The sequence below is a fragment of the Hoplias malabaricus genome, chromosome 10 (genome assembly GCF_029633855.1).
Source record: "Hoplias malabaricus isolate fHopMal1 chromosome 10, fHopMal1.hap1, whole genome shotgun sequence".
Lineage (NCBI taxonomy): Eukaryota > Metazoa > Chordata > Actinopteri > Characiformes > Erythrinidae > Hoplias > Hoplias malabaricus.
In genome coordinates, this window is record NC_089809.1 from 40,856,738 (window position 1) to 40,882,164 (window position 25,427).

At 41.0% G+C, this 25,427-nt stretch overlaps 2 protein-coding genes and 1 long non-coding RNA gene across 6 annotated transcripts; 2 read left to right on the forward strand and 1 right to left on the reverse strand.

Moving 5' to 3' along the window:
• The first annotated feature begins 458 nt into the window (after positions 1-458).
• On the forward strand, positions 459-3,938 carry LOC136708835 (C-C chemokine receptor type 5-like). 3 transcript variants are annotated; one of them, XM_066683682.1, is made up of 2 exons: positions 459-513; positions 1,816-3,938. In XM_066683682.1, the coding sequence occupies exons 1-2, from the start codon at positions 483-485 to the stop codon at positions 2,853-2,855; spliced, it is 1,071 nt and encodes a 356-aa protein (XP_066539779.1). In that variant the 5' UTR covers positions 459-482; the 3' UTR covers positions 2,856-3,938. The 3 variants fall into 3 exon arrangements, with proteins under 3 accessions (XP_066539779.1, XP_066539781.1, XP_066539780.1); XM_066683684.1 differs by having other exon boundaries at positions 476-513; positions 1,794-3,938; XM_066683683.1 differs by lacking the exon at positions 459-513 and adding an exon at positions 1,072-1,169.
• Positions 3,939-18,043: 14,105 nt separating this feature from the next.
• On the reverse strand, positions 18,044-25,381 carry LOC136708079 (uncharacterized). Its single transcript, XR_010804313.1, has 3 exons — positions 25,290-25,381; positions 24,439-24,534; positions 18,044-18,403 (listed from the first exon to the last, which is right to left on the reverse strand). It is a non-coding gene; the product is annotated as an uncharacterized lncRNA (long non-coding RNA).
• LOC136708737 (C-C chemokine receptor type 5-like) lies at positions 19,465-22,804 on the forward strand. Of its 2 annotated transcripts, none has more exons than XM_066683499.1 (2): positions 19,465-19,557; positions 20,596-22,804. In XM_066683499.1, exons 1-2 carry the CDS (start codon positions 19,521-19,523, stop codon positions 21,627-21,629), a joined length of 1,071 nt encoding a protein of 356 aa, XP_066539596.1. In that variant the 5' UTR covers positions 19,465-19,520; the 3' UTR covers positions 21,630-22,804. The 2 variants fall into 2 exon arrangements, with proteins under 2 accessions (XP_066539596.1, XP_066539597.1); XM_066683500.1 differs by lacking the exon at positions 19,465-19,557 and adding an exon at positions 19,878-19,898.
• Positions 25,382-25,427: the final 46 nt, after the last annotated feature.

A 25,427-nucleotide genomic window follows, 5' to 3' on the forward strand; every position in this document is an offset into this window, starting at 1 on the left:
TAATAACCTCTTTTAAAACATGATAAAACATGTCATGTGTAAAAACACAACACAATGTTTAAATAAATAATATCTGCAAAAAAAAATTGTGCGCTAATGTCTAAAATCTTCAGACGTTACAACACCACAAACAGTGAACTTCCTATTTCCTTTTTTTGTAAAAGCAAACTTCATCAAAATATATTTCTTACTGCCAAATGCACAGTTTACACCATGTAAGTTTTTTAGAAACTAAACTTAGTGTAATCCCAGCATATTTCTAAAATCAGTCATCAATGCATTTACACATAATTTCCTCAGTACAATTAAACACGCTCATAGCCAGGGTATGAGTTCAGACAGATATATATAGATAACCTATTTGTTTGTTTTTTTCAGTGCTGAAAGACCGCCTCAGGAAACTGTAGCTGCACCACTCAATAAAAAGCGCCAACACAGGGTGCTGCCTCGGAGATGTGAGTCAGCTCTTGGACTAATTCAACATGAGCAACGACATAGAGAGCTACAGCCTAGGTAAAGAGACATGGCCTTTTTCTTTTAAATTATTGATAAGTCTGGAAACAACTGCTTTGTTGTTATTAATTTGAATGCAGACACTAAAGTGCAGCATACAGTGTTTCAGACGGTTTTACAAATTGCAGAGTTGGGATGGGGTCCTTGGATTTTAAACCTGGAAATTAGGTCTGAATATAATGGGTTTATTTTCTGTATTTTAATTCATTTAAATCTTTTGAAAGGAATTTAAGTGACTTACGCACAGGCGTTCTATGATGTGGTTCCTTGTACTATTTTAGGCTAGACACTGCCCAGAGTTTCCAGAAGATGGCAGGGCAGCACAATGGTAAAGTTGATAACAAGAGAAATGCTCTTCAATCTGAACTGCCACCAGTTCCTAGCACTTTTTCAATCAGCTTAAGTTACTGTAACATTAACACATTTATTGAATTTATTGAATTTTGGACATTCCTCCAAGGGAATGTTTCATTTTCCACCAACTGTGTTTAGACACCTGCTTATGGAACATTACTTATGAAATGAAGGCTATTAGTGGATCCTTTGTCCTCTTTTGCAGCTCTAATAAGTTCTTCAGGGAAGTCTTTTAATTAGATGTTGGGACATTTCTGCGAGGATTTGATGGCATTCAGACACAGGAGCATTGGTGAAGTCAGGTACTGATAAAGGATTTTTAGATCCACTTCAACACATTTCACTCAGCGGTGTGTCATTGCCCTAGAGTGTGGTTCCACTGCTCTCTGTTATATGAGAGATGCCATAGAAGAACCACATTTGGCTCCATAAAGAAGCATTTTTTGTTTAAGAGATGTGTGAGTGTGAAGAACGTTTTAAAATTTATCACTTGATATTAACGTTCTTTACCCATTAAATTTTATCAACAAAAAGTGGTTCTTAATGGAACCAAAAGTGGTTGTTCTACAGCATCACTCAAAGAACACTTTGTAGCACCCTTATTTATATATTTATAAGAGTTCACAGCCCAGTGCTGGGGCTTGTAACACATCTCTGGCCTATGATTGGCATTGGTATGGTCACATTAGGCTCCTCTGCTGATGCTCCAGATCATTCTATTTAAATGAATACATTTCTATAGAAATTACACAAGCTGTGAGGTAAGTGACAATATGGGGGTCTTACTGCAAGTAAAAAACTGGTGAAGGAATGAATGCCCATTCAGTTAAAGCACTTTTAAATGTACTCTGTTGTCGTTTTTACTAAGTGTTCCATTGTTGGTGAAAAAGCCTTTTTATTTAATTAACATCCAGCACTGTTTATAGTTTTGTGTTTGTTTTTAAACAGATTATTATGAATACTACAATTCCAGTGAAAGCCAGGCCACACCCTGCAACAACGGCAATGTACAAGCCTTCGGCCAAGTTTTCCTCCCAACTTTCTACACCATGGTCTTCATAGTGGGCTTCATTGGCAACGGCCTGGTGGCGTATGTCCTCATCAAATATCACCATAGATCAAACATGACAGACGTGTGCCTCTTGAACCTGGCGATGTCTGACCTGCTGTTCCTCTTCTCTCTGCCCTTCTGGGCCCACTATGCCGCCATGAACCAGTGGATCTTTGGGAACTTCATGTGCAAGGCTGTGACGTCCTTCTTCATGCTGGGCTTCTACGGCAGTGTCTTCTTCATGATCCTGATGACGGTGGATCGTTATGTTGTCATTGTCCATGCACACGCCTCTCTATTCTCCAAGCACCACTCAGCCAAAGCGGGAATGGGTGTGGCCTGTTTTATGTGGCTAATCTGTCTGATGGCTTCCCTGCCAACCATGATATTCTCAGAGGAGAAGAAGGAGTCGAACGGATCAACATGCAAACCAGAATATCCCCCAGACACCTATTGGAGGCAGTTCGGCTACATAGAGCTGAACATCCTGGGCTTGATCCTCCCCCTCTCCGTCATGGTGTTCTGCTACTCTCAGATCATCCCCACCTTGTACCACATGAGGTCTCAGACGAAGCACAAAGCCATCAGGCTCATCATGGTCTTGATTATTGTTTTCTTTGTCTTCTGGACGCCCTACAACGTGGTCACATTCCTGTTCCTCCTTCATCACACGGGGCACTTACAAAGTTGTGAATGGCAGCAGAACCTGGGGCTGTCCATGCAGTGGGTGGAGACAATCGCCTTCAGTCACTGCTGCCTCAACCCCATCATCTACGCATTCGTTGGCCAGAAGTTCAGGAGATTAGTCGTTAAGGCCCTGAAACAGTCATTTCCAGTTTGCTTCAACAAGTGCAAAATACTCAGCATTGAGTTGTCTGAGAGGAGGAGCACGGTGCACTCGCGCTCCTCAGAAATATCCACCACAAAGATTATATAGCCACAGCAAGCCCACCCTGATATGGTTTAATCAGAGGATATTAAACGCTCAGCAAAGCCTTGTCTGCTTCTGCTACACCTGATTTGTGAGAACATAAAATCGCATTTTAATATTAGGGTCCTTTTAGGGTACTTTTAAAAATGAATGGTTCCTCAAGGGTTCTTTCATAAAGAAAATGGTTCTGTACAGAACCACAAACAATTGAAGAAATGGTTCTGCGCCTGGCGAAATCATTCATCAACATACAACACATTCTCCAACAATCTTCCAAACAGTTCACCATGCAATAAACACTTCAGTCATTCAAGTGATTCTTTATTGTCATTAAAGGTTTAATGTCATTAAGGTTTCCTTAAATAGGAGGTTCCTTCAAGAATTTTATATAGAACCAATTACACACAAAGAACTATTTCATAATTAAAAGCTTCTCTGAAGTTGAAATGGTTCTAAACAATTGTTTTTAATAAAGGACACTTTAAGAATCCTCTGTTGTAAGAGTGTAGGCTTATTGTTTGAATATTAGACATATGGCTTTATATTTAGTAAAATGTATAGTAGATTGTTACTAAATTATCTTAAAGAAGGGTTCTTTATTAATGAGATCTCTATAGAAACGTGTAAAATAGTTAGTTTCTGCTCAGTGAACTGCTTCTTCAGACAGGTTGTTTTACTGTAAGCAGCTGGACACATAAAATACAAGAAACATTTTTTGGTGCTGCATAGAACCATTTTAAAAAAAGGTGCTACTCCCATTCATATACAACAAGTTCTTATGAACTTTTGATGTTTTAAATACAACTATTACCTTTAGTAAAGAACCCTCTTTGCTTTGAGCAGTTTATCAGAGTCAGCAATGGAAATCTGGTTTCGTCCACAAGTGTTTAGCACTGAAGTCTATTTTTAGTTTTCTTTCTGCATGTACTTCACACAGGAGAAAAGAGCAGCATGAGTTAAGAATGTATCTAATTAATCTTACAGTAGAGAAAAAAACTTGTACTTTGTGTATGAATCTATATCTCTAAAAAATATATACATTAATATATACATACATACGTATATTTCTATGTATAATGCATTTTTGCTACTGACCTGTAAAGCATTTATATCTTTGAAATAAATATTTGTCTTTTACTGTTGTTAACACTTTGTGCTGCAGTTTTTAAAGCCTCTACACTTAATTACACAACTATGTATTTTTTATTCAAATTTTGGAAGCATTCATTGTTGACTAACCAGAGCCTCAGTTCCACAAACTTCCAGAAAGCTCTACGTTACTTACCTTCGTTTTATAAATTGCATAAGTCCTCTTTATTGGTTTTAATAACGATAATAGAAAAGGAATAATGTTGTCCGTTCATAAAGTCAGACCCCATCCACACGGATACAGATATTCTTAAAAATGATTTAAAAAATAAAAAAGGCTTTTTCTCCAGGCCACACGAAAGGTCACGTAACAGAGGTGTACTAAGCGCTCTCTAAGGTGGAGAGTTTCGAAAACACCGTTGTCACTGTACTTCATGTGCATGAGGTAAACTGAGCTTTTCTTAAAAGCTGATGTCACACAGCGTGTCTGTCTCTGTCTGAAACTCACACAGCTCCTCATTTCCTCTGTAGTGAATTGCATCAGCATTATATTGTATTTACAGAAAGACTGAGTGACTGGGCTCAAATAGACTGAGGTACGGTCATTTTACCAAAGTTTCTTCAAAGACTGCAGGAGTATTTTGGTCAAATCATATACATTGTTAGTTATCGTTACACTTTCTAGATACCAAAGGACGCTTTACAATCTCCACTGCTCAGAACACACACACTGGCGAGAAGCGGCAGCCAAATGCGCACAGCGTACTCTCAACCAGAAAAGACCGTCCACCTGGAGGACTGCATTGGGCACTAGGAATTCACCCAGAACAGAGCGGCAATCCATATCCATTCACTCACACACATACAGACATTCATTCACTCACAGACCAGGACAGTTACTAGAGAAGCCAATTCCCCTCACCTCCATGTTTTTTGACTGTGGGAAGAAACCGGAGACCCCGGAGGAAACCCACGCAGACACAGGGAGAATATGGAAACTCCACCCAGATGGGACTTGAACCCAAGATCCCAGCGCTGGGAGGTGAAAATGCTAACCACCAAGCCACTGTGCCACCCTGATCATTGTCTGATCAGGTGTTAGGATTATTTTATGCTGCATTATTGGCAGGTCATTTTGAAATTATGTAATTGAGAGTGATGTTAGTGTGCTTTCCTGAAGCTTTCACCTTATCGACAGAGTATATATTTCAAGGTTTATTGCTCTTTGAATTGTTTATATTAAAAGAAATATACATTTTGTGCATATTTTCATGTACCATATGATTAACGATGTATGGATGAATTGTTGAGGAAAAAAACATTCATGATACAGTAAAGTTGTACAGACCAGTGTAAAGATGTTGATAGTTGTGTGCGTTTCGGCGAAAGACATCTGGACTAATCACAGTCTGATTTTCCTCACACACTCAAGTTGTTCTCATGAGTGCATGTTTTTTTTTTTTGGTTTTCTTCACATACACAGTTATCACCCAACAGAGGGTGATACAAAGAGACAATTTTAGTAACTTCCAGGCAATTTTATTTTTCAAAAATGCACTTAGGAACAAGTCAAGCGACTTTGTACATCCTCAGCATAGAAGAGAGTGGCCAGGACTGCTCTGTGAGCGAGGGGTGCACTCTGCTCAGTGAGAGGCAGAGCAGCACATTCAGGCCACACAGCAGCTGCCAGAGACATGTGTCACTTTAAAGAGATCCAGGTCCAAGCCTCCTATGAGCAAGCCTGGGACAACAGGCAAATAAAATCTCCCTCAGCACACGAGGAAGGAACCAAGACTCATAAAGGGGAACTCGAAAGCCGAAACCAGAGACCACAACAAATAACAGAACAGAAAATGTGAACTGGTCGAGATGACTTATATAAAATATTAATGTAAATATTTGGTAATGCAAATGTGAGAGGGGGCAGGAAGTGGTGACTGATTCTGTGGAAGAGTAAAAGAAGCTAAAGAGTCCATTTGGGCTATGACAACAACATTGCATGGCCAAGTATGGTGGGACAAGATCTTGTACAGGATGCATAGGGCAGAGCTGGATCAGGACATCAGTCTGAGCCACGGCAACAAGGTATTTTTGAGCATGAGAAAGACAAAAGAAAGAAAACCAGACAGGGGGCAGAAATGAGGGCGTTAATAAGTTCATGGTAGAGCAGGGGGAGGGATTACCCTGCAAGAAGCATCCAGGGGCCAGGCAAAAAATAAACAAGCAACAGACAGGAAAAGCAGTGCTACTATGTAAAAGCAGGACCAGAATAGAGATGCAGAACTTATCAAGTGGAAAGAGTAAGTCATGGTTACTCTCGTTAGAGCTGTTTCTGTGTTATGATTTGGTCTAAATCCAGACTGAAAAACGTAATGAATGCTGTAACACAAAGTTTTCTAAGATTTTAGCAATAAATGAGGTTTTTCCTATTGACTTGTGGTTCGTAAGCCAAGAGGGTCAAGATTGGCTTATTTTAAATAACTGTCTTGATTACTGGTACATGTTCAGTACTGAGGAATGTGATAGTTATTGCAAGCAATAGTCTAATGACTTTAGGTAAGATATGTTTAAATAACTGTGTTGGTACAGCATCCAGTATATATGAAGTTGTTTCAGATATGCTAATGAAGATGTGAGAGGGGACAGGAGGTGGTGACTGAATCTGTGGGCGAGTAAAAGAAGCTGCAGAGTCAATTTGCGCTAAGACAGCAACATCATTTTCATTGACAGTGTTGGAAGTGTACCTCAGGGCAGGTGGTACATTCATCTGTACGAGCCGATGTGACCGATGTCACTACCACAGAAATCAGAGGCGACAATTGACAGATTCGACAAAGAGTTGAATCCATTTTTGTTGTTTTCTAGAAGGGAAGAGATGTACTGTGATTTGTCTTCACATAAGGCATGTTTGTAGTTAGAGAGGCGGTGCCACCATGCTATTCGAATACATTCTAGTGTTATGTGTCTCCATTTACGTTCATAGTTACAAGCAGCCTGTTTTAAAGTATGCAGGCAATCACTGTACCATGGAGCTAGCTTTTTCTCTCTAAATTATTTGGCCTTGACTGGTGCAACACTATCGAGGTTTGTACACAGCACAGTGAGCTGGAAAAGAGAAGGTGGTAAAGTGTTTATCAATAACAGGACTAACAGTTGAGGTGGTTATAGTGTGGTTTCTGTTGTAGCGTGACTGTGGACATATATCATTGTAAGTATGACCAGAGAGGGTGACAAACTGTTTTCTATTGGTTAGGTAAAATATAAACCAATCCAGGGCAGTGCCACTGATGCTCAGATAATGCAGTCTTGACAGAAAAATAGAGTGACACACTATGTTGATGGCTGCACTTAGGTCTATTGTACTTGCTAGGATACGCATTCTGTCTCCACTAAGCACTTTTGTGAATTATTCTGGGTACAAGCCTCTGCTAAAGAAAATGTCAGTCACTAAGTATTTCTGTAGCTGACTGTCGACAGTGCATTCGGGGAGTTTAGCTAGAACGAGAACGATAAAAATTGGCCTGTAAATGTTTGAACCTGATTGGTCCAGACTAGGATTGTTTATGTATGGGACTAAGTGCAGCAATCTTGTAAGCATGGGAACCTGACCAAGAAGCACAGACTGATAAATAAGAGTTATAAGATAAAAAAGCAGAGCAGGCAAAAAGGCTGTAGTTAAGGATGTAGGAAGTGGATCAAAAGAGCAATTTGTAGTTTTAGTTGCAAACTGTAGAAGAGAGAGCAAGAGAAAGGGAAGCAGAATCAACTGGAAATGCAGAAAAGATGGACTGGTTAAAAAGAAGACCGTCCACAGCCTCAGTCTTAGGGAAGGAAATGCACTTTGGCGTGAAGTGTTGGGGTACAGCCAGAGGAACAGTAAACGTATGTGGGAACAGAAAATGGGAACAGTAGTGGGTGTGGATTAGAAAAGGTAGGGAGCAAGAGCAGACTATGTCATAGGTGTGATCTTGGAAACAGTCAAAAATAAAGATAATCCTTTGTAAATTTCCCGTCAAGTCTGCTACATGAATATTATGTATAAATCTATGTGCTGTTGGACATGCAGTGTTAGCGCAGGCCAGCAGGGGGTGGGACGTGGGGAGCGAGAAGAATCGTTTTTTGGCAAGTTACATTCCATCCCTGTTTTGTTCTCTTATGTGTACAGGGACAGGGTTTTAGGGAGTTATGATTATCCACTGCTCTCAAACATCGGCCTAGTCACCACTTCTAGTTTTCTGTGGGTAAGAAGTGCAGGGTTGGGGTTTATCTCAGTCGTTGGGAAGTGTTACTACCACATATCTCCAGGTAATTCCTGCGGCACTCTGCCTGCCAGAGACCAGAGATCATTTCCTTTTCAATAGGACCCTTTTTATAACCTCTCACTAACCTTTTCTCCACAAAGATAAACTTTTTTTTGTTTACTTTTACTTGTTTAACATTGAATAAAACAGAAACTTGGGTTGCACTGTGTTGCTGCAGGTTGGGCTGCTGCCACAGAGCTCCAGGGTCTCGGGGTGCTGGTTTTAATCCCATCCTCGGGCCAATGTGTGGTGTGTTCTCCCTTCGTCTGTGTGGGTTTCCTCCAGGCACTCGAGTCACTCCCACAGTCTGAAATAACATGCTGGTAGTGTGAAATTATCCACAGATAAATTGAGATTAATACATGTAAAAATATTTAGTAGAGGTTTCATGTTTTCCAGTTGGCTCTACTATGGCACATAGTGTTATAACAATGAAGTACTGTAACACTGGACTGCACTAACTTCACCTTTAAGGTGGGGAATTAGGAAGCTCCAGGCCTAGAGGTTGTGTGGTGTGTAGTAAGCCGTTAGCAATTAGCACTCAGGACACATACACACTCAGGAGTGGGCTACACGAGGGCTAGTTTATTTACAAGGACCATACAAAGCCAGGTCACACGGCTGCTACTCATTCCATTCATACATAAAGAAAAAGTACAGTGGGGAGCTTCTTAATAGTGTTACTGGATAAATAGAGAGTCTAAAATAAGATGGAGGGAGGAGCGGGAAAGCTTCTGTACAAGTTTACACTCTTCTCCCTGGGTTCGCTTTACTACTACAGGGGTTGGACAATGAAATTGAAACACCTTTCATGTTAGTGTGGGAGGTTTCATGGCTAAATTGGACCAGCCTGGTGGCCAATCTTTATTAATTGCACATTGCACCAGTAACAGCAGAGTGTGAAGGTTCAATTAGCAGAGGGTAAGAGCACAGTTTTGCTCAAAATATTGTAATGCACACAACATTATGGGTGACACACCAGAGTTCAAAAGAGGACAAATTGTTGGTGCACGTCTTGCTGGCGCATCTGTGACCAAGACAGCAAATCTTTGTGATGTATCAAGAGCCACGGTATCCAGGGTAATGTCAGCATACCACCAAGAAGGACGAAACACATCCAACAGTATTAACTGTAGACACGAGAGGAAGCTGTTTGAAAGGGATGTTCAGGTGCTAACTCGGATTGTATCCAAAAAACATAAATCCACGGCTGCCCAAATCACGGCAGAATTAAATGTGCACCCCGACTCTCCTGTTTCCACCAGAACTGTCCATCGGGAGCTCCACAGGGTCAATATACACAGTCGGGCTGCTATAGTCAAACCTTTGGTCACTCATGCCAATGCCAAACGTCGATTTCAATGGTGCAGGGAGCGCAAATCTTGGGCTGTGGACAATGTGAAACATGTATTGTTCTCTGATGAGTCCACATTTACTGTTTTCCCCACATCCGGGAGAGTTACGGTGTGGAGAAGCCCCAAAGAAGCGTACCACCCAGACTGTTGCATGCCCAGAGTGAAGCTTGGGGGTGGACCAGTGATGGTTTGCGCTGCCATATCATGGCATTCCCTTGGCCCCATACTTGTGCTAAATGGGCGCGTCACTGCCAAGGGCTACCGAACCTTTCTGGAAGATCATGTGCATCCAATGGTTCAAACATTGTATCCTGAAGGCAGTGCCGTGTATCAGGATGACAATGCACCAATACACACAGCAAGACTGGTGAAAGATTGGTTTGATGAACATGAAATTGCCTGCACAGTCACCAGATCTAAATATTATAGAGCCACTTTGGGGTGTTTTGGAGGAGGGAGTCAGGAAACGCTTTCCTCCACCAGCATCACGTAGTGACCTGGCCACTGTCCTGCAAGAAGAATTGCTTAAAATCCCTCTGACCACTGTGCAGAACTTGTATATGTCATTCTCAAGACGAATTGACGCTGTAATTCATATAATTCTCCATGTCTTCTCCAGCTTGAAAAACAGGCATTTTTGGCTCAGTCCGATACAGTTCTCTGGGCCTCTGGATAGGTTCTGCTGGTATCGACTGAGTAGTAACCAGTGGTGGTTGAGAGACTGACTCCTGAGACTCCGGAAGATCAAACACTTGTGAACGTCGCGGTGCAGGTGTTGGAAGAGGTATTCTGGGGCTCTGGTCATTCAAAGACAATGAAGTCGGTGTCCCAACTGCAGCTGTATCCCCTGACCCAACAGTGACATGCTCTGGGGTTGTTTTTGCAAGGCTGGTCCTCAGCTCACGGAACTCATGAAATAGCCTTTCCTCCCGATCTCGCTGAGTGGAGAGAAACTGGCCGAGCAGTATGGTTAGCTCAGACACCCCTGAGGTCTTGAATGGATCAGCTGGACGACTATCCCGGGCTTTTGGTCGGGCTCCCAGGGCTGTGTACTCCTCCTCAGAGTCCATTGTGCCCCATTGCTCATCGGTGTCCTCAGTGTCCGAGTCTGTTGCAGGTAACTTTGTTTTCACTGGAACCACTTTCTGTGACCGCAATCCAGTTCTCTTTGTCTTTGGCACATTCACTTTCTTGTGGCTTGCCATCCCACCACTGCCACCATATGTCACACCTTGCTTACTGGTGAGGGTAGTGTGTCTCGACAAGGTTATGGGATAATAAAATAAATTAAATGATGGCAAACCACAATAGCGCCTTCAGTGCAAGGGTGCTTTATTTAGTGAAATGTGAAAAAGAAAAATAAATAAATAAACAAATAAATAAACTAGTTACCAATTACATACAGGGGATTATAGGGAACAATCTTTTCTCTTCCAATATAAAGATCTTTTTCCTGGCACATCTATTCAGCCAACTCTCCAACCTTCACTCCCCCCCTTCTGTCCTCAAAATGAGTCCTTATATAGACTCCTAGTGGCTTAACTAACTCAGCATGTACCACTCCTCCTCTTCTACAGGGGGAGACAGCTACAATCAAAGAAAAAACAAACAAACAAACATGCAATTGTACTCTGCAAAACCCTTGTTCAAAAAGTGACTACTTGATAGTAATCAAACTACAAACACACATCATGAACAAGGTTAAATCTAAAATGAAAATAAAAGAAAAATATTTCCAATCATACAATCCCCCCCTCACTCAAATGGACCAACCCAACCTGGCTCCAACAGGCAGGTCTGAATTTGCTCAGGCACTATTTAAGGACACCTAAAACTCAGTTTGGGCCTTTTTTTGAACAGGAAGGTGCAGTAAGTCCTATGTAAGTATGAAATATCTGTTTTACCACTCAGTAGTATATTTTTAACTGAAAGGGTGAGATTGTTTACCTAGCTAGCAATATGGATGTAAAATTGAAAAAGAATAATGTATGTGTGGGCTACTGGGAGATAAAACAGGGACAGAAAGGGCTATGAGGAATAAGAGGGGAACAGAAATATTTATCTAGTGGTCTTGTATTGTCCGTTCTGTCACATCACCCACCACCTCCTCTGGTTTGACCAAGGCGGGCAAACGAGAAAGGTAATCAGCCATAATGTTCTGACGTCCAGGCTTATGACAGACTTGAAAAGCAAAGGGTTGCAAGGCCAGGTACCACCTGGTAATGCGTGAGTTATTGTCTTTCATTGAATTTATCCATGTCAGAGCTCTGTGATCAGTTAGTAACATAAATTGTCTTCCCAGCAGATAATAACGGAGACTTTCCAAAGCCCATTTTATTGCAAGAGCCTCTTTTTCCACAGTGGAATATCTTGTCTCTCTTGGTAACAGCTTACGACTAAGGTACAACACTGGTTGTTCCTGTTCGTTAGTACCTTGTAATAAGACTGCTCCAATTCCAACAGCTGAAGCATCAACCTGTACTGTAAATGGCTTGGAAAAATCTGGGCTGATTAGAACGGGCTTGGAACACAAAGCACTTTTCAGGACTGTGAATGACCTCTCACAATCCTCCGTCCATCGGACTGGATTCTTTGCAGATTTGAGGGTCAATTCGGTCAGTGGGGCAGCAATGGTGGCAAACTGTGGAATAAACCTACGATACCATCCAACCAAGCCAAGGAAAGACCGCACTTGTTTTTTGGTGTGAGGTCGGGGACTACTTCTAATAGCTTCCACCTTGTCAACCTGTGGTTGTATTAGACCTCTTCCAAGGCGGTATCCCAAGTACCGAGTCTCCACCTGACCCCATTCACATTTGTCCACATTGAGTGTCAAGCCAGCTCTGTCAATTCGTTCTAAGACCTCTGCCACATGCTTGAGGTGGTCACTCCAGTTGTTGCTAAATATCACGACATCATCAAGATATGCTGAACTGTAAGCTTCACAGCCTCTCAGAACATGGTCCATTAACCGCTGAAAGGTTGCGGGAGCCCCATGAAGCCCAAAAGGCATGACAGTAAAGTGGAAGAGGCCCAGGGGAGTGCTGAACGCGGTATATTCCCGAGATGCTTCTGACAGCGGAACCTGCCAGTAACCCTTGCAGAGGTCGAGAGTTGTTATAAATTGAGCATGCCCAAGCCGCTCCAGTAAATCATCAATTCGGGGCATGGGATATGCATCAAACCTAGAAATAGAATTGATTTTTCTAAAATCAATACAGACCCTTAAGGTTCCGTCAGGTTTAGGGACAATCACTATTGGGCTACACCACTCACTATCTGAGGGTTCAATGACCCCCAGATCCAGCATAGTGCGGACCTCAGCCTTAAGAGGTTCGACAAGTCTTTCTGGTACACGATAAGGCCTCTGTCGGATGGGATGGTCGTCTTTAAGATGAATACTATGCTGTGTGACATGTGTGCGCCCAGGCTTAGATTGAAAAAGGGAAGGATGTCTCTTAAATACACACCTCAAATCTATTTGTTGAAGAGGGGTTAGATGGCCTAGTGTAGGCTTATGTGAAGACTTCCACGATAAGAGTTCATCAATCTCATCTTCACCATCCTCTTCCACTTGCTGGACCATCAGGACAAGATTGGGTTCTGTGCATTCCTTCCATTGTCTCAAGAGGTTAACATGATATATTTGTGATTTTTTTCCCTTTTCAGGATGCAGTACTTCATAGGTCACTGGCCCTTGCTTTCGTAGGACTTCAAAAGGCCCCTGCCATTTTGCCAGAAGTTTGTTGGTGGAGGTGGGAAGTAGCAAAAGGACCTTCTGTCCAGGTTTAAATTCACGCAGACGGGCTTTTTGGTCATACCATGTTTTCTGTTTATACTGGGCTTTCTCCAGGTGCAGACTGGCCTCTTCTCTATAGGCTTTCAGACGATCTCTCATCTGTAGGACAAAGCTGACAATGCTTTCTTTACCAACTTCAGGGTTGTTCTCCCACTGGTGGCGCAAGAGATCAAGGGGTCCCTGAACAGACCATCCATAAAGAAGCTCAAACGGCGAGAACCCAGTTGAAGCTTGGGGTACCTCACGGTATGCAAAGAGGAGGAAGGGTAGCCATTTGTCCCAGTCCTTTCCAGTGTCAGACACAAACTTTTTCAACATGGTCTTTAGGGTTTGATTGAACCTCTCAACCAGACCATCAGTTTGTGGATGATAGGGTGTGGTGTGAATTCCAGTGATGCCCAGGTGCTGAAAAAACTGTGACATGAGACGTGACGTAAAATTTGTGCCCTGATCAGTGAGGATTTCCTGAGGGAATCCCACTCTAGAAAAGAATTGCACAAGGGCAGTAATTATTTTAGGGGTGGTGATAGAGCGTAGGGGAAATGCCTCTGGGAATCTGGTGGCATAATCACAAACAACCAATATGTATCTGTGTCCAGAACTGCTCTTCTCAAGGGGACCTATGATATCCATTGCAATACGTTTAAATGGTGTTGAAATAATGGGCATGGGCTGTAAAGGTGCTCTGTCAAAATGACGAATGTGTCTGGTTTTTTGGCAGTCAGGGCATGAACTACAGTATTCCTGGACATCCGCATACATAGAAGGCCAGAAAAAGCGGTGGCTAACCCTGAGGTAGGTTTTATTTTGACCCAGGTGGCCTGCCCATGGAATAGTGTGCGCAAGATGTAAGACTAAAGGTCGGCAGCTACTGGGGACAATCAAACGGTTGTTAGGTGAATCTGCCAAATAAAGAATGTTGTTCTCAAGAACGTAACGGTCTTTACAACTAAGTGACCCATTGCCTTTCTCTTCCCCCACCTGCTTGTATAAATGAGCCAGGGATGCATCCTTTCTCTGAAGCTCAGCTATGTTTATGGGAACCTGCCATTGGCTCGTGCTGGTAAGATTAGTTGTGTTTAGTGGGGGTACGGGTGATCCCAGTGCTTTCTCTATTCGTCGTTTCTGGCGTGACTTACGTGGTCCCTTCGTCCCACCCTCAAACAGGCTATCAGACATAGAAGGTAGTGGCTCAATACCTGTTTTGGTATGGGAACGTGTCAAGACTGCACAGGACAAATTAACCTTGGACCGCACTACCTCCCCCAGCAATTCGGACAGCACGGGTAAGTCCCTTCCAATTATCATATCTTTTGGCAAATCATTGACCACACCCACCCGCAATAGAAATACATTGTCCGAGACCCCAAGTGTAATATCAGCTGTGGGATATTCCTTTACCTCACCATGTACACATTGTATTTTTGTTAGTCTGGAAAAATCAACCATGCTAGGTGGCAAAAATTCCCCCTTTATCAAAGACATAACACTCCCAGTGTCCAACAAAGCCTGCAGAGGCTGACCATTAACCTCTACTAAAATGTCTTTGGAGTTCCCCAAACTACTGAGTGACATTTCTCCAGATTGATTTTTCACTGTCTTATCTTTGTCTTGTAAGACCACATCTCCCTCTCTTGGTACATAACAGTAATTAGACAGTTTAGGCTTCTTAAGAGGGCATACAGATGCTTTATGTCCTTGCTGGCGACAAAAAAAACAAACCAGAATACCTTTTGCTTTTTGTCCATCTCGCACATCTTTAGGTTGGCCCTGTTCCCCATAAGGAAGGATATTTCCCTCCGGAAGCTTTAGTTCCCTTGCTGGATTCGCTGAGGAACGTGACAAACCTCGTCGAGCATTCAGGTATTGTTGAGCCAACTGTGCAGCAGTCAGTCCGTTTGCTGGCTCATGCTCCTGGACCCAGGTGCGGACATCAGTTGGTAGGATCCGTAACAGTTGCTCCAGGATGATGAGCTCCCCGATCTCTTCCTTACTTTTTAGCTCTGGTTTAACCCAGCGGCGATAAAGTCCTTTCAGACGGTGATAAGTCTCTTTTGGTGTTTCTCCTGCTGGTATCAACCTCGCCCTGAATCGCTGACGATAGGTTTCCGAAGATATGTCAAACTTGGCAAGTAGTGCCTCCCTCAGATCTGGATATGAGTTGGACATCTCCTCATCCATGGCTGTGTAAGCTTCAAGGGCCTTGCCTGTCAGCAATGGAACAAGTCGGTAAGCCCATTCGTCCCTTGGCCATCCCCAGGTTCTTGCCAGCCTTTCAAAGCGGAGGAGATAATTCTCCATGTCTTCTCCAGCTTGAAAAACAGGCATTTTTGGCTCAGTCCGATACAGTTCTCTGGGCCTCTGGATAGGTTCTGCTGGTATCGACTGAGTAGTAACCAGTGGTGGTTGAGAGACTGACTCCTGAGACTCCGGAAGATCAAACACTTGTGAACGTCGCGGTGCAGGTGTTGGAAGAGGTATTCTGGGGCTCTGGTCATTCAAAGACAATGAAGTCGGTGTCCCAACTGCAGCTGTATCCCCTGACCCAACAGTGACATGCTCTGGGGTTGTTTTTGCAAGGCTGGTCCTCAGCTCACGGAACTCATGAAATAGCCTTTCCTCCCGATCTCGCTGAGTGGAGAGAAACTGGCCGAGCAGTATGGTTAGCTCAGACACCCCTGAGGTCTTGAATGGATCAGCTGGACGACTATCCCGGGCTTTTGGTCGGGCTCCCAGGGCTGTGTACTCCTCCTCAGAGTCCATTGTGCCCCATTGCTCATCGGTGTCCTCAGTGTCCGAGTCTGTTGCAGGTAACTTTGTTTTCACTGGAACCACTTTCTGTGACCGCAATCCAGTTCTCTTTGTCTTTGGCACATTCACTTTCTTGTGGCTTGCCATCCCACCACTGCCACCATATGTCACATCTTGCTTACTGGTGAGGGTAGTGTGTCTCGACAAGGTTATGGGATAATAAAATAAATTAAATGATGGCAAACCACAATAGCGCCTTCAGTGCAAGGGTGCTTTATTTAGTGAAATGTGAAAAAGAAAAATAAATAAATAAACAAATAAATAAACTAGTTACCAATTACATACAGGGGATTATAGGGAACAATCTTTTCTCTTCCAATATAAAGATCTTTTTCCTGGCACATCTATTCAGCCAACTCTCCAACCTTCACTCCCCCCCTTCTGTCCTCAAAATGAGTCCTTATATAGACTCCTAGTGGCTTAACTAACTCAGCATGTACCACTCCTCCTCTTCTACAGGGGGAGACAGCTACAATCAAAGAAAAAACAAACAAACAAACATGCAATTGTACTCTGCAAAACCCTTGTTCAAAAAGTGACTACTTGATAGTAATCAAACTACAAACACACATCATGAACAAGGTTAAATCTAAAATGAAAATAAAAGAAAAATATTTCCAATCATACAATCCCCCCCTCACTCAAATGGACCAACCCAACCTGGCTCCAACAGGCAGGTCTGAATTTGCTCAGGCACTATTTAAGGACACCTAAAACTCAGTTTGGGCCTTTTTTTGAACAGGAAGGTGCAGTAAGTCCTATGTAAGTATGAAATATCTGTTTTACCACTCAGTAGTATATTTTTAACTGAAAGGGTGAGATTGTTTACCTAGCTAGCAATATGGATGTAAAATTGAAAAAGAATAATGTATGTGTGGGCTACTGGGAGATAAAACAGGGACAGAAAGGGCTATGAGGAATAAGAGGGGAACAGAAATATTTATCTAGTGGTCTTGTATTGTCCGTTCTGTCACACTGGTGAAAGATTGGTTTGATGAACATGAAATTGCCTGCACAGTCACCAGATCTAAATATTATAGAGCCACTTTGGGGTGTTTTGGAGGAGGGAGTCAGGAAACGCTTTCCTCCACCAGCATCACGTAGTGACCTGGCCACTGTCCTGCAAGAAGAATTGCTTAAAATCCCTCTGACCACTGTGCAGAACTTGTATATGTCATTCTCAAGACGAATTGACGCTGTATTGGCTGCAAAAGGAGGCCCTACACCATATACATATATATATATATATATATATATATATATATATATATATATATATATATAAAGAGTTCCCCTCTCTTAAAGGCACAGCGTAGCTGTAACCTTTACAGTATGTAATATATGTTTGTAATAACTTACTTGTGTCAAATCCTGCAGTGTAATGCTGATTAGCTGACTCCCTGATCTGTGGTTATCTTTGGGGAAGTGATCTGAGGGATCAGTTAGGATGAGGGGTTTGCAGGGGACTTTCACTTTTGCAATGGTTTAGTAAAGTTTGAAGAGGAAAACAAGGACTTTGTCCCATCCCATTTTCTACACAACCCTAAAAAGACATTTCCACATTTCCTGCAATGCTGAAGAAAACCACTTCATCTTTATATCGATCTAGAGAGCTGTGGTATTGGGGGAGTGCTTCAGGAATAAACCATTTATGTTTTTTAATGGTTAAGATAATATATTTTATATTTAGTATTCTTTTTTTTTTTTTTTTTGTACATTTATATTAAAGTTCTCCTTTCCTTCAGAAAACTTAATGTAATTGAGCACACACATATGTATAAACTACTCAACAATTTGACCATAGGATGGCACTGTAGGCATTCAGAATACAAATACTCAATGAACAGAAAGCAGAACTGAGCACGGCCAACACTTTCTTTGCAAATGTATTCTTCTAGAACCCTAAACTTCACCAGCAGCCACTGTGATGTTTTTTTGGTTTCTTCAAGTTTTGTTCTGCAGAAGTATCACACAGTGTCCACCACAACATTTACACACTCAAACATAATTTAAATACTTCCTCATTCCTCACTCTGTTGTCGATACAAAAACACTTTACAGTTCACAATTCATATACACTAGGCTCTGGGCCTTAGGTCACCTCGTGTCCGAAAAGGGTTGTGTCACAGCTTCAAGTCACTGTGTGTAAAGGACATCAACTGGCCCCGACATGTTCCAGTAAAGAATAAAGTGATCTGCCTAAAAAATGATTACCATAAAAGAGAAAGAAGTGATTAGTGATCAGTCGCCTCTTTAGAAATGCCAACAGAAATGGTGAAATGGTGGTCAGTAATCTTGAATCTTGTGTGCACCATGTTTTGAGGCTTGATGAACCATTCATTTATATTTTTAACAACCGTGCATGCAGAAAAATTGATACGACTGATAGATTTAAACATACGCATGCATAAATTCAAAACACACATGAATACTGTTAGTAAAAGATCAATTACAGTGCACAAGATAATTTTATATCCTACTTTATATATATAAATATATAGATATCCACTGATCAGCAGGAACTATAAAATGGATCTTTCGCATGCTCTGCTTTGTCTGATCCGCTTGTACCAGGTCATAATCTTATGAATGATTGGTGTACATGCATATACATAGAAACACTGTCAGAAACAATGGTGCTATAGATGTACATTATTTTTCTCTCTACACAGTGGAAGCATTCACTTAAAACTGCAGCAATATTTGAAGGTGCTGTAGAGTACTTTAAAAAGTTAAAATGCATTCACTTTTCAAAGGGTACTTGTGGATATTTGGACTTTACATAACTAAACAAAACAAAACAAAACAATAAAGTCATGAACCAGAACAGCTTCTACAGAGACAACACAATGTTTAAATAAAGAATATCTACAACAGAATTGTGCGTTAATGTCTAAAAATTTCAGACGTTACTACCCCACAGACAATTAACTTCCTTTTTCCTTTTATGTAAAAGCTAACTTCATAATATATTTCTTACTGCTAAATGCAGTTTACACCATGTAGACACTCATCTAAGGTTTTTAGAAACTAAATTGTATTAAGAGTGGAATATGGAACAGTAGAATCCCAGCATATTTCTAAATCCAGCCATAAATACATTTACACATAAAATTTCTTTAGTATGATTAAACATGCTCATAGCGTGCCAGGGTATATGTTTAGACTGATGTATTTAGATAAGAACAAATTGTTTTTTTCAGAGACAGTTTTTCTCAGTGCTGAAAGCCCGCCTCAGGAAGCTTCACTCAATAAAAAGCAGCTACACAAGGCACTGCCTCAGTGATTTGAATGTCAGCTCTTGGACTAATTCAACATGAGCAACAGCACAGAGAGCAACAGCTACAGCACAGGTAAAGAGACATGGCCTTTTTCTTTTAAATTATTGCTATATCAAGAAACAACTGCTTTGCTGTTATTAGTTTGAATGCAGTCACTAAAGTGCAGTGTAGAGAGTCACAGTGTTTCAGATGGTTTTACAAACTGCAGAATTGGGACGGGGTCCTGGGTTTTTAAACCTGGAAATTAGGTCTGAATATAATGGGTTTATTTTCTGCATTTTAATTCATTTATATCTTTTGAAAGGAATACAAGTGACTTACGCACAGGCATTCTATGATGTGGTTCCTTGTACGTGTCTATTTCAGGCTAGACACTGCCCAGAGTTGCCGGAAGATGGCAGGGCAGCACAATGGTAAAGTTTTCAAAGAGAGAGAAATGCTCTACAATCTGAACTGCCACCAGTACCCAGCCCTTTCACAAACAGCTGAAGTTACCGTAACGTCTGCAGTTGACTAGCACCTAAGTTTAAGGCATCTAAATACATACAGATCAGTGGCATCTGTCCAATGAAACTATATGGCCATCTGTGTTTGGACACTTCCTTGTCCAACATTTCTTCTAAAATGAAGGCTGTTAGTGGGGTCTTTGCCCCCTTTTGCTGCTCCTGGGAAGTCTTAAGATTAGATATTGTAACATTTCTATGAGGACACAGTAGCATTAGTGAAATCAGGTACCGATGAAGGATGGTTAGATCCACTCTGACACATTGCACATAAAGTTATTGAATGGTGTGCTCAGCAGCTCAGTGCTGGGGCTCATTACACTCCTCTAGCCCATGATGGCACTGGTTGTGGTAACCTTAGGTTCATGTGTCCAGTTGTTCCAAAGCATGATATTTAAATGAAAGCATTTCTTTTAGGATTACACAAGCTGTGTTTGCATAAATGAACATCTGTTCAATGATTATCTAGGTTTGGGGTGTGGTGAAGGGATGAATGTCTATTCAGTTAGAGCTTTTTTGATTTAAACATGCTCTGTTTAATATTAATAAAACTGGCTATTAATATCAGTCATATTACTATTGTTGTTTTTTCCTTTTCTTCCAACAGATAACTATGGCGATTACTACAATTATAATGAAGACAGTGCCGCACCCTGCAACAACGGCAATGTACGAGACTTTGGTCAAGTTTTCCTCCCCACTCTCTACAGCATGGTCTTCATAGTGGGCTTCATTGGCAACGGCCTGGTGGCGTATGTCCTCATCAAATACCGCCATAGATCAAACATGACGGACGTGTGCCTCTTGAACCTGGCGATGTCTGACCTGCTGTTCCTCATCTCTCTGCCCTTCTGGGCCCACTATGCCGCCATGAACCAGTGGACCTTTGGGAACTTCATGTGCAAGGCTGTGACATCCTTCTACATGCTGGGCTTCTACGGCAGTATCTTCTTCATGACCCTGATGACGGTGGATCGTTATGTTGTCATTGTTCATGCACACGCCTCTCTATTTTCCCAGCACCACTCTGCCAAAGCGGGAGTGGGTTTGGCTGGTTTTATGTGGCTACTCAGTCTGATGGCTTCCCTGCCAATCATGATATTCTCAGAGGAGAAGAAGGAGTCGAACGGATCGACATGCAAACCAGAATATCCCCCAGACGCCTATTGGAGGCAATTCAGCTACATAGAGCTGATCATCCTCGGCTTGATCCTCCCCCTCTCTGTCATGCTTTTCTGCTACTCTTCGATCATCCCCACCTTGTACCATATGAGGTCCCAGAAGAAGCACAAAGCCATCAGGCTCATCCTGGTCTTGATTATTGTTTTCTTTGTCTTCTGGACGCCCTACAACGTGGTCACATTCCTGTACCTCCTTCATCACACGGGGCATTTACAAAGTTGTGAATGGCAGCAGAACCTGGGCCTGTCCATGCAGTGGGTGGAGACCATCGCCTTCAGTCACTGCTGCCTCAACCCCATCATCTACGCCTTCGTTGGCCAGAAGTTCAGGAGATTAGTCGTTAAGGCCCTGAAACAGTCATTTCCAGTTTGCTTCAAAATGCTCACCACTGAGTTGTCAGAGAGGAGGAGCTCGGTGTACTCGCGCTCCTCAGAAATATCCACCACAAGGATTATGTAGCCACAGCAATTTCACCCTGATATGGTTTAATCAGAGGATAGTAAAAGCTCAGCAAAGCCTTGTCTGCTTCTGCTACACCTGACTTGTGAGAACATGAAATCGCATATTAATATTAGGGTTCTTTTCCTTTTAGCAACAGGACTTTATCTAGAGAACTCCTTACTCTTAAAAATGAATGGTTCTTTCATAAAGAAAATGTTTCTGTACAGAACCACAAACAATTGAAGAAATGGTTGCACCTGGTGAAATCATTCATCAACATACAACACATTCTCCAACAATCTTCCAAACAGTTCACCATGCAATAAACACTTCAGTCATTCTGAAGACATTTGAAGTCATTCAAGTGATTCTTTATTGTCATTAATAACCTTTGAAGAACACTTTTAAAGAGTTTGAGATTATTATTTTACCATTAATAATAAGAGTTTTTATTTAATAAATTAGTAAACTATACAATGAGCTGTTTTTAAGGTTTCCTTAAAGAGGAGGTTTCTTCAAGAATTTTATATAGAACCAATTACACACAAAGAAATATTTCATACTTAAAAGCTTCTCTGAAGTTGAAATGGTTCTAAACAATTGTTTTAAAATAAAGGACACTTTAAGAACCCTCTGTTGTAAGAGTGTAGGCTTATTGTTTGAATATTAAACATATGGCTTTATATTTAGTAAAATATACAGTACATTGTTTCTAAATTATCTTAAAGAAGGGTTCTTTATTAATGAGATCTCTATAGAACCATGTAAAATAGTTAGTTTCTGCTCAGTGAACTGCTTCTTCTGACAGAGAGAGTATGTTGTATGTGGATCTGTGTAGCACATTTTTAAAAATGATTTTCTCTACTGCACTGCACTTTTGGTGTTGTATAGAACCATTTTCAAGAAAGTGCTGATACAATGCAAATACAATACGTTCTGATGAACTTCTGATGTTTTAAATAAAACTATTGGCTTGAAGAACCCTCTTTGCTTAGAGCAGTGTAATAAGAGTCAACAATGGAAATCTGGACTCGCCAACAAGGGTTTGCGTTGAAGGGTTGAGTCTATATTTAGTTTTTTCTGCATTGTTTTACACTTTGTTTTCTTTTTGCATGGAAAAAAGAAAAAAAATTGAACTTTATGTATATATCTATATCTAAATATATATATATATATATTGCATTTTGCTACTGACCTGTAAAGCATTTATAACTTTGAAATAAATGTTTGCCTTGTACTACTGTTTAAACTTTGTGCTGCAGTTTATAAAAAAAATGCAATCTACACTTGATTACAGAACTGTGTATGTTTTGTTCATACTTTGGAAGCATTCATTGTTGATTTACCAGAGCCTCAGTTCCACAAGCTTCCAGAAGGCTCTACGTTACTGATGCTAACACTCACTAAGGAAGCGACTGAGCCATCGGTGTCGGAGAAGCAGCCCTTCCAAGAAAGGAAACGATGCAAAGTGAGGCTTAAAACCACACACAGTCCCTTGAACAATGGTTACGACAGCAGACAACAGCGATCGGAATCCGAAGTCGCATACTCCGTAAGTGCTTCTGCGGGGGTTTCAGACTGACTGGAGCACAAGTGAATGGCCACATTTGCACAGACAGACTGACTGATAACTCGACTTAGTCAGTGATACACCTTTGTCATATACGCCCACTGGATGAGAGGGTTAATGTCAGAGGGCAGGGAATTCACTTGAATCATAGCTCATTACTGGAATTTTGTTTACATTCTTTGTTGATTTTACTACATGGCTTACTACTAAAGGGACAGGATAAATAATTTAAATGTTACCCTGGCGTTAAGATCCAATACAATCTCATAACCTATCTTCACCAAGCTTGGAAATGACTACAATTATTATGATATCCTGCCAAACAAACCTATTTTACTTCCTTAATTTTACTCATTGCCCATCCCCCAGAATATCCAAATAGGTCTTCCCCAGTTACACAATGCTACCAATCTTGGTAGCACTATATTTAAGTGAAGTCAGCTACCATACTTTTTAACTGCTGCTAACACAACATCAGCTGAACACACTTGGAGGAGAGTGTCACTGTTGTCTCTTTAGTTTTTCCCTGCCACTAGAACTTTATTACCAAGACTTACAAAGATTGTTTTCCCATATTGTCACACATTGTGCTGATTCTCCAGCAGTAACTCTATCTACTTTACGGATATATTTCAGAAACAGGGGAGAAACATGAAGACTTTCACCTCTTCATCCAGGATCTAAAATAATATGAAATGTTACTTTATTAAACTCTAATTAATATTAGCGATTCTATTTATTTAAACCTGTTCATGGTAGTGAACACACATACACTCTTGTGAGCAAGTTTTAGCAAACACAAACACAACCGGAGTTGTGGGCTGCCAGAACATTGCATCCTAAGAGCAGTTTGGAGCCTTGTTCAATGTCACTTCAGCTGTGGACTGAAGCACTGTTAAAAACAAAATTAAAGATGGAATGCCCTTGCCTCATTAGAAAACATAAGGATGTGAGTCCTAGCTCCTAGCCCTTAAGAGAATATCTACGATTGTGGGGTGCTGCAGTTCTCTATGGTTTATGTTCAAAAGTATATTTTTTTTAAGTGGAATGGTATAAAAACAAGTTATTTGTACGTGGCTGAAGTTTAACTTGTCTGTAAGTTTTTATACACTGTTTAAATTACCACAGGAACTCATTTGTAACTCAAGCTGTTTAGTTTGGTAGCACTTTTGCTCTGTGTTTACTTTCATGCAGTTAGTGCTCTCCCGAATTTAGTGTCGGTTCCACCTACAGCAAAAATAAGTCAACATTACCCACCTATGGAGCAGGAATAGAGAACCCTCATCTTGGTTCATGCTTTTCAACGTTTGGGGTTCCTCTGTTGTATAAAAACCTCCAGATACTGTTTCTCTGCTGTGAGAAGAGAGAGAAAGTATAGCATATCGGACCGAGACAATTTGAATTTTTTTTATTTTACCCAATTACAGACACTGGCTTCGTAAACACATTAGACAATTTTCCAGCACAAACTGACGAGAGAGTAGCAAATGGTGAGGAAACATTCTCAGAGACTCTCCAATGTTTTCTTTAAGTCTCAGCCCAACTTTAAACATACAAATGAAATCTTAAATCTAATCTGTAATATCTAAACTATCTTTTTTTTTAAACTAAGTGTTCGCTTAGAAAAAAAGTATAAAGGTACATTGATTTAATAAACTTAAGTTGAAGAATATTTTCAAGTTATTTAATAAGTATACTAGTACCAGTGTACTATTTCAATAATTATAGGGACTAATTTGGGTTTTACAGTAGTTTATGGTATGCTTTAATACTATTTTAATTGTAAGTGTAGTAACCTTTGAGTAAATAACTAATTCACACCTAGGATTTTTATTTTATTTTTTAAATTGATTTATTTTTTTGTACTGCATCTACACCAAAAGTAGCCTTGTTAAGTGTACTGATAAGAACAATTTCGCTTGTTCTAAACTACTATCACTAGCGCAATTGTAATGGATATAATTTGAAGCCTGCTACAGTTTATTCAAACCAAACCTGGTCTCATGGTGAAAATGCAGATTTTACTAAAACTGTGTACGAAAGATCTTTAAAACTGCTCCTAAATCTAAACATAAACATAAACTTAACGCTAAAACTCTAAACTTAACCTGAAGATTTCAGTGTATGGTCCATAAAGTTAGAAAAGCAGTGTTTTTCTCCTTGTTTAACGCTAACCGTTAACCGCTAACCGTTTCATAGCACTTCTTTGTGTACGTAACACAGCGCTTGAGCGTGTGCAGTGAAAT

Bases quoted from the DNA above. Each gene is read 5' to 3' on its own strand.
- LOC136708835 (XM_066683682.1), top strand. From the start codon at position 483: ATGAGCAACGACATAGAGAGCTACAGCCTAG. The intron at 514-1,815 runs GTAAAGAGACAT...GTTTTTAAACAG, and splicing joins CATAGAGAGCTACAGCCTAG to ATTATTATGAATACTACAAT.
- LOC136708737 (XM_066683499.1), top strand. From the start codon at position 19,521: ATGAGCAACAGCACAGAGAGCAACAGCTACAGCACAG. The intron at 19,558-20,595 runs GTAAAGAGACAT...TTCTTCCAACAG, and splicing joins GAGCAACAGCTACAGCACAG to ATAACTATGGCGATTACTAC.